This window comes from Monodelphis domestica, chromosome 2, assembly GCF_027887165.1.
Source record: "Monodelphis domestica isolate mMonDom1 chromosome 2, mMonDom1.pri, whole genome shotgun sequence".
NCBI classification, from domain to species: domain Eukaryota; kingdom Metazoa; phylum Chordata; class Mammalia; order Didelphimorphia; family Didelphidae; genus Monodelphis; species Monodelphis domestica.
The window spans coordinates 523,223,673-523,237,568 of NC_077228.1; the positions used below are offsets into that span (position 1 = coordinate 523,223,673).

At 45.8% G+C, this 13,896-nt stretch overlaps 1 protein-coding gene across 7 annotated transcripts in view; it reads right to left on the bottom strand.

The window, feature by feature from the left end:
• STYXL1 (serine/threonine/tyrosine interacting like 1) overlaps window positions 1–13,896 on the bottom strand; it is a 76,436-nt gene that overhangs the window by 36,252 nt on the left and 26,288 nt on the right. For all 7 annotated transcript variants that reach the window (XM_056819793.1, XM_056819789.1, XM_007485992.3 and 4 more), the window contains 3 exons: window positions 12,557–12,695; window positions 8,219–8,367; window positions 6,219–6,364 (listed from right to left, as the gene is read on the bottom strand). In XM_056819793.1, the coding sequence (XP_056675771.1) occupies window positions 6,219–6,364; window positions 8,219–8,367; window positions 12,557–12,695 (434 nt within the window). The remainder of the gene's footprint in view (window positions 1–6,218; window positions 6,365–8,218; window positions 8,368–12,556; window positions 12,696–13,896) is intronic.

Below are 13,896 nucleotides of genomic sequence, written 5' to 3' on the forward strand. Positions count from 1 at the left end.
GACCGATGGGCTGGATGCAGCGTGGAGGAAGATGCCCCCATGGGGAGCCTTCCTGTTCCAGTCACGTGGCCCAGATCGTCCCGCCCTCTCGGATCTTTGGGGGCTACCAGAAGAGTTCTCACAGGATGTGGAGAGGTCCAAGGAAGAGGCTGGGTGTCTGGACCCTGTCGGGTCAACAGCTGCACCAGAATGGAAGACGGGCAGGTGCTCTCTTGCCCTCCCTCTCGCTAGCTGATGTGACTCTTGGTGGCTGCCAGGTGCCAGAGATCCAGGGGAACATAGACTCTGGCCTGGTCCTCAGCAGGTAGATAGATTCTCTGGCTGTGGCAGCTCGAGACCGTCAGCCATCCATTGCCGTCATCCCGTAAACCCTGTTCATGCTCAGGTGCTGCTTTGGAGGGGAGGCGGCCCAATGGCAGCTGCTGATGTGGGAAGTTGTATCTCCAAGGCTCCGGCCCATTTCAGAAGCTGCCCATCTCAGGGCTCTGCCTGGCCATCTGAAGCCCCTTTCCTGGGCAGTGGGAGGGAAAGAGAGTCCCAGATCTGCACGCCTGTTCCCAGATCTCTTCCCTTCCCCAGGCTCTTGGGGCTGCCGGTGGCATCTGCACATGCCGCTCCCCTTGTTTCTAGGGGGACATCTACAGGGCTCTCAGATTCTCCTGAGGTGAGAAGAGAGGCAGAAGCCCAGGGACAGTCCTCGGGTCCTGACATCCCTCACTGCAAATGACCCTGATTCGCTTGTCTTCGTTTCACTGCAGAGAAAGAAGAGCTGACCACCAGCTTCTGTCTGGTCTTGTTTTCATTAACTGTCATTCCTTCCTGGAATCAATCCGAGGGTCTTTTCAGGCCTTTCTGCCTTGGGAAGGCCTGACTTAGCTCGTCAGCATCACAGCCGTAATGAAAACATCTGCTTCCACGAGGGTAGGCAGACACTTAAACATGGATTTGAACAGCCAAAGGAAGCCAAAAGCATCTGCTTCTGGTCCATTAGCTTCCTGCTCCCTCTGTCACTGGTATATTCACTTTCTTCTTTGTTGTAACTGAAGGGGGGAATTGTGATTTCACTAAGAGGCTTAGGAAGCAGATTCTGATCACTCCTCATTTTCTGCCCTTCCCACATTGCCAGGGGAGTAACCCTTCTCTGTCCCAGGACACTCAGCAGACAAAGAAAAACCTACCGTACCACCAGACGCCCTTGGCTTCATCATAGGATTAGAGGGGCAGAGAGGAACAAGAACCAAGGCCAGAATTGACTCACAAGATTTAGCTCACGATATCCATTCGAGTAGTGCTCTCATTGCATCCCAGCAAACCCAGGAGATAGAGCAGGAAACTGTGACCTAGAAGGTTGTGTGACTTCCCAAGAGACACACCTGTCGTGTGGGCTGTGAAAAGAGTCTAACTCAGGCCTAGGTACCACCTTTCCTACCACATCTTCAGACTTTCAGCACTAGGAAGAGGAAAACATAAAACAACCTCTCTCTGTGGGCACTGAGCTACCCTCTCCCCCTGCAATTCATTACTAGAAAGGCAGAGGGACTCAGGCAGAGCTGCCCCACTTCCCCTCTCCACTGTGTCTGATGACATTTCTTCACCTCCCCCGCCCCTCTGCCTAGCAGCCCAGTTAAAGGCGGGTAGCTCACAGGGAGCAGAGCTGGAGGGGAGCAGAGAGAGCAGAGAGTTCAGGCCACTCCCCTCCCCCTCTCTACACTCACTGAGGAGATTCCTTATTTCACCCACCCCTCTGCCCAGCAGCCCAATGGGCATACTTCCTCCCACCCCTGTGTGGGGTAAGGGGGCACTCCCAGCACTGGGGGAGGGAGGGACAAGGCATGTGGTCTCGGGGGTGGAGAGGGGGTGGGATGGGGGGCTGGCACTACAGGGTCTGTAGTGATGAAGAAATTGGGTGCAGAAGCTACAGGAATCTGTTTTGGATGCAGGAGATACAAATCTTACTGTCTAGAGAACCCTGAACTAATGATATTTACTCTGTGAAAGGTACAGTTAAAGTAAGTTTTCAACATCACCCAGGAATCTGCTACTCCCCAGGCCCAATGACCCCAAAGAAGAGGTTTATTCCTTACGAACAGTTTCCTGCTCCAGTCGAGCCCGAGTCTCTGTTCTTTCCATGAACAGAAGTCTGAACCGAGGCCAGGCTTGGTGGAGCTCTTTCTGGTACAGGCTTCAGCACCTGAATCACAGTGCGAGCCCCTCCCAAGAGACTTTCCCACATCAAAAAGGAAGTCTCTTTCTCTGGGGCTGAGCAGCAGAGCTCTGCCGGGCGCCAGGTTGCTCCTCAGAGGAGGAATCCGCTTGGCCGCCCTGCACTGGAAAGGCCAGATTTGGACATCGGTCTTGCTGCCGCTGGGTCCAGCACTCTCTCCACTGCCCTGAAACTTGATTGGGTCACAGAGCCGGCCCATGGCTGGTGCTCCTTAAATACGTATTGTGGATGGAAGAAAATCACTGAGAAAATAGAGCCAGGAAGAGAAGGGATAACTAAGAAGCCCATTCAGGTGGATGGGGCTGTTTTGGGGTTTGGGAGCAAGTCCCCAAGATTCCTCTTGCTTGTAAGACCACAGACGTAGAGCTGGATGGGACCCCAGAAGCCACCAAGTTCAGCCTCCCCATTTCATCCATGAGGATTCCAAGGGTTTCAAGAACCAAGGCTACACAGCTAGGGCATACCAGAGATCGCCCTCTCCTGCTTCTTCTGTGCCAATGGGAATCAGAGAGGGGTGATGTTTCCAAGACCCCGTTTTTGCGGAGGGCCCTGATTTCATCTAGGACAGTTTGCCTAGTGTAGGAAGTCCCAGCTACTTGATATCCGTGCCTTTAAGAACTCTCTGAGGCATCTGGCCTCAGACACTTCCTAGCCAGGTGACCCTGGGCAAGTCACTTAACCCCAATTGCCTGGCCCTTACTGCTCTTCTGCCTGAGAGCAATATTTAGTATCAATTCCAAGACAGAAGATAAGGGTTTAAAAACAAAAAGAATGCTCTGAGGTCTAACTTGAAACAGTGTGATTTGACCGTAAGCTTCTGGGAAACCATAGCAAGAGGCGGGCTATTCTAGGAAGCAGAATCTGGAGTGGGAGAGGAGGGGCAGGGAAAACTTCCTGAGTGTGAAGCTGCATGATAGACAGAAAGAGTGGCTGGCCGAACCGGAGCGGGGAGATGGCGCCAGCGTACACTCGCGTCTAGTGTTGTTTCCATGGATGAAGCCGTATCTGTGCTGATGCCGAGCTGGCAGCCAAGGACTCTGGGGGAAGAGCTTTCTGGGCTGGGGCTGCAGGAGGGGCTGAGCGAGGCCACCCCGTCCAAAAGGGAGACAAGTGGATGGCTGGACTTTGCCAGGACGAGTCCTCATCACAACCAAAGAACATCTTTACATAGTCCCAGAATAGATTATCGGCCACAACCTCTTTAGCCACCACTGACACAGTCACTGCAATCTCTGGATGAGGACATTTTCCATAAACAGACAATCTAGTACCGTGAACATTTATATGAAAAGAGCAATAGGCCTGGCTTTGGAAGAACTGGGTTCGAATCCTGATTCAGCCTCTAATTACCAAGGTGCCCACAAGCAAGACACTCCAACCAACTCTGCTTCTCATTCCTTCTCTGTACGATGAGAGAGCTGGCCTGGGGCTTTGAGGTTCCTGCCAGCCCTAGAGATGAGATTCCTGGCACAACTTGTCCCTGCCCCCATGGAGCTTCCATTCTATGTACTGTGGGCTCTCTCTCTGTGTCTCTGTCTCTGTCTCTCTGCCTCTCTTCCTCTCTCTCTCTCCCTCCCTCTCTCTGTCTCTCTCTCTGTCACTGTCTGTCTGTCTGTCTGTCTCTCTCTCTCTCTCTCTCTCTCTCACACACACACACACACACACTGTATACGAGAGCTAGGGGTTGTGAGGTCTCCGGAGAGAAAAGTTAATACTGATAGGGAAGAGGAGAATCACAACAGTGATAATAACTGAAATCCAAGGTGTGAAAGAGGCTTTTGACTCACTTGATCTTTGCAACAACCCTGTGAGTTAAGTGCTAGACATAATAGAATGGCCATCTTCCAGAAATGGAAACCAAGTCTGTGAAAAGTTAAGTATCTTGTTTAGGATCACAGAAGTGGGAGGTGAAGGTCCACCTTCCTGGCTCCAAGTCTGGAAGGCTTCATGGTGGAGGAGGCATCAGAGATGGTCTTTAGAAGAGTTAAGAAAACCAGAAGTAGAAGGTGATGGAGAAGACCCCATGAAGGACAGAGAACAAACATGAGCAAGGATGTGGAAGCCAAAAAGAGCCCGTCGCTGTTGTTGTTCCTGCCTGTTAGTTGGTTAATAGTCAATAGGAATTCTTTAACACCTACTATGGACTGAGGATACAGAGTCCCTGACCTCAAGGCATTCCCATGTGTGGAGGGAGCCAGCAGGCAGGAAAGTCTGGAATAGGGGCAAGGCTGGGGAAGAATGTAATGAATCTGCGAGGCCGTGGGGGCATCTAGTTTGCGATGTCCAAAAGGCAGCCAGTGGCATATGGTGGCAGCTCAAGAGAGAGGCCAGGGCTGGATCCGCTATCTAGCTCAAGGGGGGGCTGCCTCTGCGGCGGTGAGGAGGATCATCAGACGGCAAATATGTCTAGCAAGAGGGAGAGCTGGTCAATGTCCGTGCTGAATAACCTCGTACATAGTGTAGCTCCCTGAGAATTCTTAGGCCAAATGAAGATGATTCCATGCAACATAAGAGGCATTTCCCTACTGAAAGTAATTTGCCACATTAGCAGTTTTGGAGATTTGCTTTTATTTTTTAAAGCTTACGTCAAATTATTTTATAGTTTGTGTGGTTAGAGAAGGACTGAGCAAACGGGTATATGAATGTATGAGAATGTCATTGTGTTCTGTGAAATGACAGGAGAAAACTGGAGAAACTTAGGGCAGCTGCATGGTGCAGCAGATGGAGTGCCAGGCCTGGAGTTAGGAAAACTCGTCTTCCTGAGTTAAGTGAGTTAAGTGGCTTCAGACACTTGCTGTGTGACCCTGGGCAAGTCACTTTATCCCTGTTTGCCTCCATTTCCTCATCTGTCAATGAAGCAGGAGAAGGAAGTGGAAAAACACATCAGTGTCTTTGCCAAGAAGACCCCAAAATGAGGTCACACAGAGTCACACATGACTAAAAACACCGGAACAAGAGAAACTTAAGAACATTCTGGGAATTTAAGCCAAATCTAGTAGAGACAGGAGAACATGTGTAAGGCCTAAAATAATGTAAATGGGAAAGAAGAAAGTTGAGTTCTGAGTACTGGTAATAATCATCTGCTGAGGCAGTTTTAGTGGGCTGTGGCCACTGCTCAGGCTACGGCTTCTTGGAGCCACAGGTGAGAGCTGGGTGGTAGATGGACATCCAAGGTGGATGAGTAGCCATGAAAGGGGCTCCTCAAGCCCTCACACCAGAGGTATTGGGCCTCTCTGAATACTTCATACACCCTGGGACAACTAGGTGGTGCTGTAGATACAGCCTGGTGCCATAAGCCAGAAAGATGAGTCTTCCTGAATTCAAATCCAGCCTCAGACACGTACCAGCTGTATGACCCTGGGCACCCTGTTTGCCTCAGTTTCCTCATCTGTAAAATGAACTGGAGAAGGAAACAACAAACCACTCTAGTATCTTTGCCAAGAAAACCTCAAAAAAACAAACAAACAAACATGAAGAGTTGGATAGGACTGAACAACACAACAATCCTTAAGAATCTTAATTCTAGAGCTAAGAACCTGAGCAACCATTTAGTCCAAATCTGACATGAAGTCAGCACTTAATAAATGTTTGTTATATTCATTCGTCACCTATTTATTGACCCTGGACAAGTCACTTATCCCCCATTGCCTAGCCCTTACCTCTCCTCTGCCTGATTCTGAGGCAGAAGGTGAGGGTTTAAGAAACTGATGTTATAGAGGGCAGTTAGCTTTACTCTAAAACTCATGCCACAATCAATCCATAAACTCTCAATCGTTCAACAATATATACATATTGGTTGATTGATGCCTCTCTTTTTGACCTTGGTATCCTGCTTTGGGGATGGAGGTTGTGCTGGACGGGCTCTAAGAAGCTTTGAAGCTCTGAGATTCTGTAATTCTATAGGCCCATGTGCGTATGTCACTAAGCATGCTTATAAATTAAAAGGAAACAATCCTGCCTCTTACAAACCCCCCAGACGCCCTGCTTTACTTACTAGGGTGTGGTTTCCAAGCCTACATTGACGTGCGCTTTGATTTTCAGATCTTTATGCATTTGAGGATTGCAGGCCTGTTTGACTGTTCCCAGGTATACCTCTCCTGGCACTACCTCTATAGGATATGGCTCAAATGCATCCAGTTCCTATAGAGGGAAAAAGAATGGGTTGACTTGTATATGGACCAGAGAATTCCATTTTTTTATGCAATTCAACAGAGAAAATACTCATTAGGACTGTGTGTAGGTAGGATCTGGACAGACAGAGACGTCTTCTTTCTTCTCCGTGCTTATGTCTGTCCCTTGCAAGGAAGCCTCTTGAACCTGTCTGCAGTCACTCAGAAATATGTGGTAAGCCATACTGTGGTGGCACTGGGAGCTGTCCAGCTGCAGAGAATGGAGAAGGATGCCAAGGAAGTGCCCCAAGGCAGCTGTCCAGAGCCTATTCAGAAAATTGCTATTTGTTTCTCTACCATCTTTCTGCTCCTTGCTTAGTCTTTGAACTAACCCTACTTTTGCTATGAATACTACTTTTTGCTACTAGCCCCTTGACACAGCCCTTCTAACCCCTCAGGGGTGTGAAGGTGTGCTAGCACAAACCTTCACAGAAGAGCCCATTGTTAACATTTGCAGTGTGAGCATTTATACCTTGAAATTCAACATGAATTATAAACTGAGGCTGGATTTACTGCTTGTTGATAGTCTAAATTCCAGAAAGTATTGGAGAAAATGTTAATAATGCAGAGTAAACTTCAAAGTGTGCCAGGCATTTTTTTTTTCAGAGAACTGGTTGTTAATTTTTACCAGCATGCTCCTGAATGTATGGGTGTTGCCTGGTTTCAACCTTCCTTTGCTCCTAGGAAGACTTCAACCTGTACCAGAGACCAGTAGAAAGACCACAGGATTTTCAGTTTAGTTCTGATTCCTTGTTCTATTGGGTTTTATTCCTTCCAGAGGTGGGAAGGAGGACTACTTAAAAAAAAAAGAAAAAATTCTTAAATGATGGGTATCTTAGGTATTCTGCACCCTTCTAATAGCCATCCCCTATGACTTTTTAGTCATAGTGAGGTGGAACTTTTTTCTTAAGAAAGAAGAAAAAAAAACAGAACAACTAATGGATACATTGAGGAAGTCTGAAAACATATGCTGTGTTAATACCTGCTCCCACCTCCACCAAGGGGTGGATTGGGGGTGTCTTTTCATGTCTTTATTTTAATCCTATTTGATCTTTATAATTTTGTTATATTTACTTTTTTAAAAAACCTTTACCTTCCATCTTAGAATGAATATTAAGTATTGGTTCCAAGGCAGAAGAGTGGTAAGGGCTAGACAACTGGGGTCAAGTGACTTGCCTAGAGTCGCACAGCTAGGAAGTGTCTGAAGCCATATTTGAACCTAGGACCTCCCATCTCTAGGCTTGGCTCTCTATCCACTGAGCAACCCAGCTGCCCCTCAGGCATATAATTTTTAACAATCCCAAACTATCACTTTTGAAAAGGTTCTCATACTTTAATAACAATATTCTGCAAATGATGCTGTTAGGTGGCTCTCATTAGAGAGCATGGCATCCTGTGGCCAGCAGCCCAGGATAACTGTGCATGCCACTTTGACTACTGATGTGATAATGGCCACTTCCTCTCTGAGCCTCTGAGCCTCAAGGTGCTGGACCAGAAAACCTCCAAGATCTCTTTGTCTTCCAAGTCTTAGGATTCTCTGATCTCAGTTCTAGTCTTGGCTCCTTATCAAACCATTTCTACTATGTGGAGATATTTCCTCCTTTGTAAATGACAAGGTTCCTTGGATTATCATGAATTGAGAGATGGAGGGGACCAGAGGCCACCCAATCCAGCCCTCACATTTGACAGGGGAGGAAGGTAACAAGTAAGGTTAAGCAGATGACAAAACTGGGATTCAAACCCTGGTCTTCTGACTTCAGACTCTAAAACACTGATTCTAAGTACTGGGTTAATTTGTGGAGAAGCTCCCCTTCCTCCACCTTACCTGAGGCATTGAGAAAATCTTCTGAGTCCTGAAGAAATGATAATGAGCTGAGAAACACTCATAACCCCCATCTAGAATGTAGACAGGATGGCGAGTAAACTCTGCCAAGATCCTGGCACACAATACAGCAGACCCCATCACATAAGACACTGAAATAAACAAAGAACCAAAGCAAGAAAGAATCAATCCCTAGCTGTATGACCCTAGGCAAGTCACTTAACCCCATTTGCCTAGCCTTTAATTGCTCTCATGTGCATTGGAACCAATACTTGGATTGATCTAAGATAGAAGAGAGAGATGAAAGAGAGAGAGAGAGAGAGACAGAGACAGAGACAGAGAGAGACAGACAGACAGACAGAGACAGAGAGAGACAGACAGACAGACAGACAGAGACAGAGAGACAGAGAGAGAGAAACAATCACATTTAAAAACAGCTAGCTGTGCGCTCTTTGTGGTGGCAAAAAAATTGGAAAATATGGGGGTGTCCCTTGATTGGGGAATGGCTGAACAAATTGTGATATCTGATGGTGATAAAATACTGTTGTGCTGAAAGGAATAATGAACTGGAGAATTTCTATGTGAACTGGAACAACCTCCATGAACTGATGCAGAGTGAAATGAGCAGAACCAGGAGAACCTTGTACACAGAGATGGATACATTTTAGCATGATCAAATGTCATTGACTTTGCTACTAGCAGCAATGCAATGACCCAGGACAATCTGGAGGGATTTATAAGAAAGATGCTCTCCACATCCAGAGAAAGAACTGTGGGAGCAGAAATGCAGAAGAAAAACATATTATCGATCATGTGGTTCAATGGAGATATGATTGGGGTATTGGTGTTAAGTAATCATTCTACTACAAATAAGAATAACATGGAAATAGGTTTTGAACAACAATATATATATATATATATATATATATATACCCCAATGGAATTGCTTGTCAGCTCCAGGAGGGGGGAAGGAAAAGTAGAGGGAAATATCATGAATCACATATCCATGGGAAAATATTCTGAATAAATAATTTTTTTAAAATTATGTGTAAAAACAGCTAGCTGTATCACAAATTTTACAAAAAGACTGAGTATATAGGAATGGTTCAGTGTTACAATCAAAACAATTTAACCACAAAGTTAACCTGACACACTCTTAATGATATACATAATTATTATTATACCAAAAAAGGGAAAACATAATAAGCATTTATACAGTTCCAACTATGTGCCAGGCACTATGATAAGCACTTTACAAATATCATCTTATGTTAGCCTCATAACAATTCTGTGAGGTGTTATTATCTATTTTACAGTTGAGGGAACTGAGGCAAACAGAGTTGAGTAACTTCCTCAGTCTCACAGCTAGTAAGTATCTAAGGCTGGATTTGAACTTGGGTCTTCCTAACTCCAGGCCCTGGATCTCAGTGCACTATGGTGCCACCTAGCTGGTCATTTGGTATAGCTGGCCAAGAACTTAACTGAATAAGTACAATTGGTATTTCTTCAACTCGGTCAAATGATTTCTGGAATCTAAAGAGAAAATATTCATACCATACTCTGCCTTATTTAATTAGCCAATCTCTAAGTTATTTCTGGCTTGCAGAGTTTTTTTTTAAATGGATGTTACCCTACGTCTACCCAACACATCTCTGCCCCGGGATAATTTGAGGTAATGTTTGTAGAAATCTCTAGGAAGAAAATCAAGATAGTAACAATCCTGGTCTAGGTTAAAGTTCGATAGAGTTGAGCAACCAAGTCATCCTCTCTTCCTTCTGGATCACTCCCTTCCTTGAGAGGAATCAATAGGGATTTCCCTTGAGATCTTTCTAAACTGAAGAGAGGCCCTTGGAAAGACAGGGTGCCGCCTCCCATGGGGTGGGTCCTTCTGGGCATCAGGGAGGCTGAAGTTCTTATTCCCCTCAATCTATTCCCCTTAGAAAACCCTTGGCTTTTGCTCAGATCACTTTTAAAAAGAGAAAATCTGGGAATGGTTTTAGGCTGGGGAATAGGATTTCTTAATGTTTCTAAAAAAACTATAAAGGAGGACCACCGTCGTCACCCTCTGGGGATGGGGCAGTCCCTCTTTGGGCCATGGCAGCTCTTTGTCTATCAGTCTGAGCCCTGAATGGCCAGGGCCTCCCTCGACCTCTGAGCCACCAACGATGCGCTCACATAGCTGCCCATTATAGCGATGCCATCACCTTCCACTCAGGGAAGCCAAACTAGAGGCCAGTCGTGGTCCCCAGGCTGGCTCCTGCCCCAAGGGATCACTGGGGTGGAGCGGGGGAGGGGTGTTAGGCAGAGGCAGGGGGAGCGCGGAGAGGCACCCCGCAAAGCCTTGGTCCCCTAGCAGCCGAGGTGGGGCCCCCAACAGGCAGTACTTAGTGCCCAGCAGAGACTCAGGTCCTCCTAGTAGCTGCTGCCTTTGACAACAGAACCCCGGAGGAGCAGATGCCAGGGCCCTGATTCCTTCACCAGAGCTAGTGAAAGCCTATTTTACCAGTTGGACTCAGAGACCAGGAATTGTTCTGCATGCCTCACCCCCCACCCCAACTCCTAGCCGCATTTAAGTGGTGACCCCAATACAGGTAAGTGTTTTAAACCCTTACAGAAGAGCGGGAAAGGCAAGGCAATTGGCGTCTGAGGCCACATTTGAACCCAGGACCTGTCCTCTCTAGATTCTCTACTCCCTGAACCACCTAGTGCCCGGAGATGGAGTTAAGCGTTCTGTTCTGGCTGCCCTGCTCTTTGTTCCTCATTTCGGCAGTCGGCCACATCCTCCCGGCCATGGGGCAGCCTCCCAATTATGCCACGTCAGCCAGAACCGACTGTCTCTCCATAGAACCCCAAGTATTTTATGTCAGGCCTGGCTGCATGGACCCCTTCGTGACAGAGACTCTAATGAGGACGCAAAGTGACCAGAAAGGCTGTGGGTCTTTCTCACGGGCTTCAGATGAACACAACTCCCATAGGAAGGTTTGGGCCAATTGGTGCCTTTCCAGGGCTCTGGATGGAGGTTGGGCTTTGTCCATGCTTTGGGTCAGTGTCGTGTTCAGAGAAGTCGTTGCCTATCTTTGAAAACCATTTGGGTAGTGGCTGAGGTTTTGAGGGGAGGGAGAGAAGCCTGCCAGGCGTGGGGCAGACCCCGCACGGGGGCGTCATTCCTTCAGGGACACGAGCTCGAAGGCCTCCCGGAGAGGGGGACCAGCAGGAAGGGCCTTTTAGGCCTTTAGGACTGCCTTTTAGGCAGTATTTTCTTGAAAGACGCTGTGACCCGCCAGACTCAACCAATGAGCCCCGTCTAAGGCGCAGACGGCTCGATGTTACAGAGTTTGAGAATTTTAAAAAACAGCCGTCTCCAAGGCCAGCAGCCAGAGACACAGAGACCAAGGAATAGTCTCCACTGGGCGAGCTTATATTCTCCTCGGAGCCATAAGCTCACAAAAATAAATGCCAAATGACAGGAGGAAGGAGAGGCCTCCAACAATTAAGGGATCCATTCAAGAAAGGCTGCGAGTAGAAACCACAATTCTATAAGACAGTAAATGGAATGTCTATGAATTTGTAAGAAATGATGAAAAGGAGGGGGCAGCTGGGTAGCTCAGTGGATGGAGAGCCAGGCCTAGAGATGGGAGGTCCTAGTTTAAATCTGGCCTCAGACACTTCCCAGCTGGGTGGCCCTGGGCAAGTCACTTGACCCCCATGGCCTAGCCCTTACCGCTCTTCTGCCATGGAGCCAATACACAGTATTGACTCCAAGAGGGAAGGTAAGGGTTTAAAAAAAAAAGAAAGAAATGATGAAAAGGAAAGAGAACTATGGAAAGATGCATCAATTAACATAAAGTAAAGGGAACAGAACCAGGAGAACAATTTCTACAACATTACAGAGACAATCTTAAAAGGAATAAGAACTCTGATCAGTGAAATAACTAATGATGATGATAAATGGAAGAATGTTGATAAATCAAGTCATGACAAATGACTTAAGATTTTAGGATCATGAATCTAGATCTGGAAGAGACCATGGAAACCATATGGCCCAACCTTCCCATTTTATGAGGAGGCCAAGGCCCAGGATGATGAAATAATATAGGCAGAAAGCATCAGAGGGGAAATATTAGCCCAGGTCCTCTGGCTCCAGTGTTATAAGGCTGCCTTCACTTATCCGCCATGGAAACCAAGGGAATTCAAGCCAGCCTAGAGCTTCGGGAGGTCCAAGAACCTATGAAAATAAACATCATTTAGAAGACACAGTAATTTTCCACCCGTAGTTGTTTGGTTTTTGACTCTTGCATCCTCTCATTCCTGAATGCCAACAATGGAACTGTATAAACACACCTTCATCATCTTCAGAGTCAGAATCTTTTTCCCGTACTTCGAAATTCACGTCCAAGGCATTTGTTTTTCCATCATAAACGATGCAATACTTTACACACTCCAGATCCATTGACTGGGGAATAACATAGTCATTGTCTTTCTGACAAAACAACAAGAAAATATTGTTAGTGGGTTAACATTATAGAGTCCTGGTAAGAAACTAACATTGGGAGAAGGGAGGGAGGAAAGGGCCCTTTTCCTGGGTGAGTAGCATTCATACATTTTCCAGATTGCTTAGGAAGTCCCCAGTCAATGATGTCACAGATAGGCAGTGTATCTAGGGAAGACTCATAGCATAGAATTGGAAGAGACGTTTGGTGGTCCTCTAATTTAACTTCTCAACCAACACAGAAATAACTTCCAACAATATAACTGATTGTCGTATCTTGTCAAACACTTTAGTGCCAAGAAATTCACTGCCTTAGAAGGCAAGTATTTTCATTTTTAATAGTTCTAATTGTGAGAAAATTCTTTGAATCCAAGTCTCCTGCAAATGCCACCTAGTGAACCTAGAATAAATTGGATCCCTGTTTCTTATTAGAGCCCTCTAAACCTTCTAAACCTTCATCTCCTCTAAACCTTCTTGGTAATTTATTTGCATAAAATCTCAGTGAAGACAAACCAGGAACCATATGAACAGAATTACAAAAATATTTCTCATTCAAATAAAGTCGGATCTAAAGAAATGGAATAGCATTAATTGTTCTTGGGTAGACTGAGCCAATATAATAAAAATAACAATTCTACCTAAATTGGTTTGCTTATTCATTGCCATGCCAATATAATTATTTCATAGAGCTAGAAAAAATTATAAAATTCATCTGGAAAGGACAAAAGGCCAAGATATCAAGAGACTTGATGAAAATGGGAAAAATATGAAGGAATGAGCCTAGATCTACCAGATCTCAAACTGTATCATAAAGTGGAAATCATCAAAACCGTCTGTTACTGGTTAAGAAATAGAGTAGTAGGTTAATGGAATAGTTAGGTAATCAACACATAGCAATAAATGACCACAGTAAACTAGTATTTGATAAACTAACCCAAAGATCCAAACTTTGGGAGAAGAATTTACTATTTGATAAAAAAGTGCTAGGAAAAACTGGAAAACAATATGACAGAAGCTAGATATAGACCAATATCTCATATCACACTCCAAGATAAAATCAAAATGGATACATGATCTAGAAATAAAGGGTGATACCATAAACAAATTAGGAGGGCGTGTAATAATTTACCTGTCAGACTTAATAGTTAAGGGAAGAATTTATGGCCAAGCAAAACATAGAGAACATTATGAA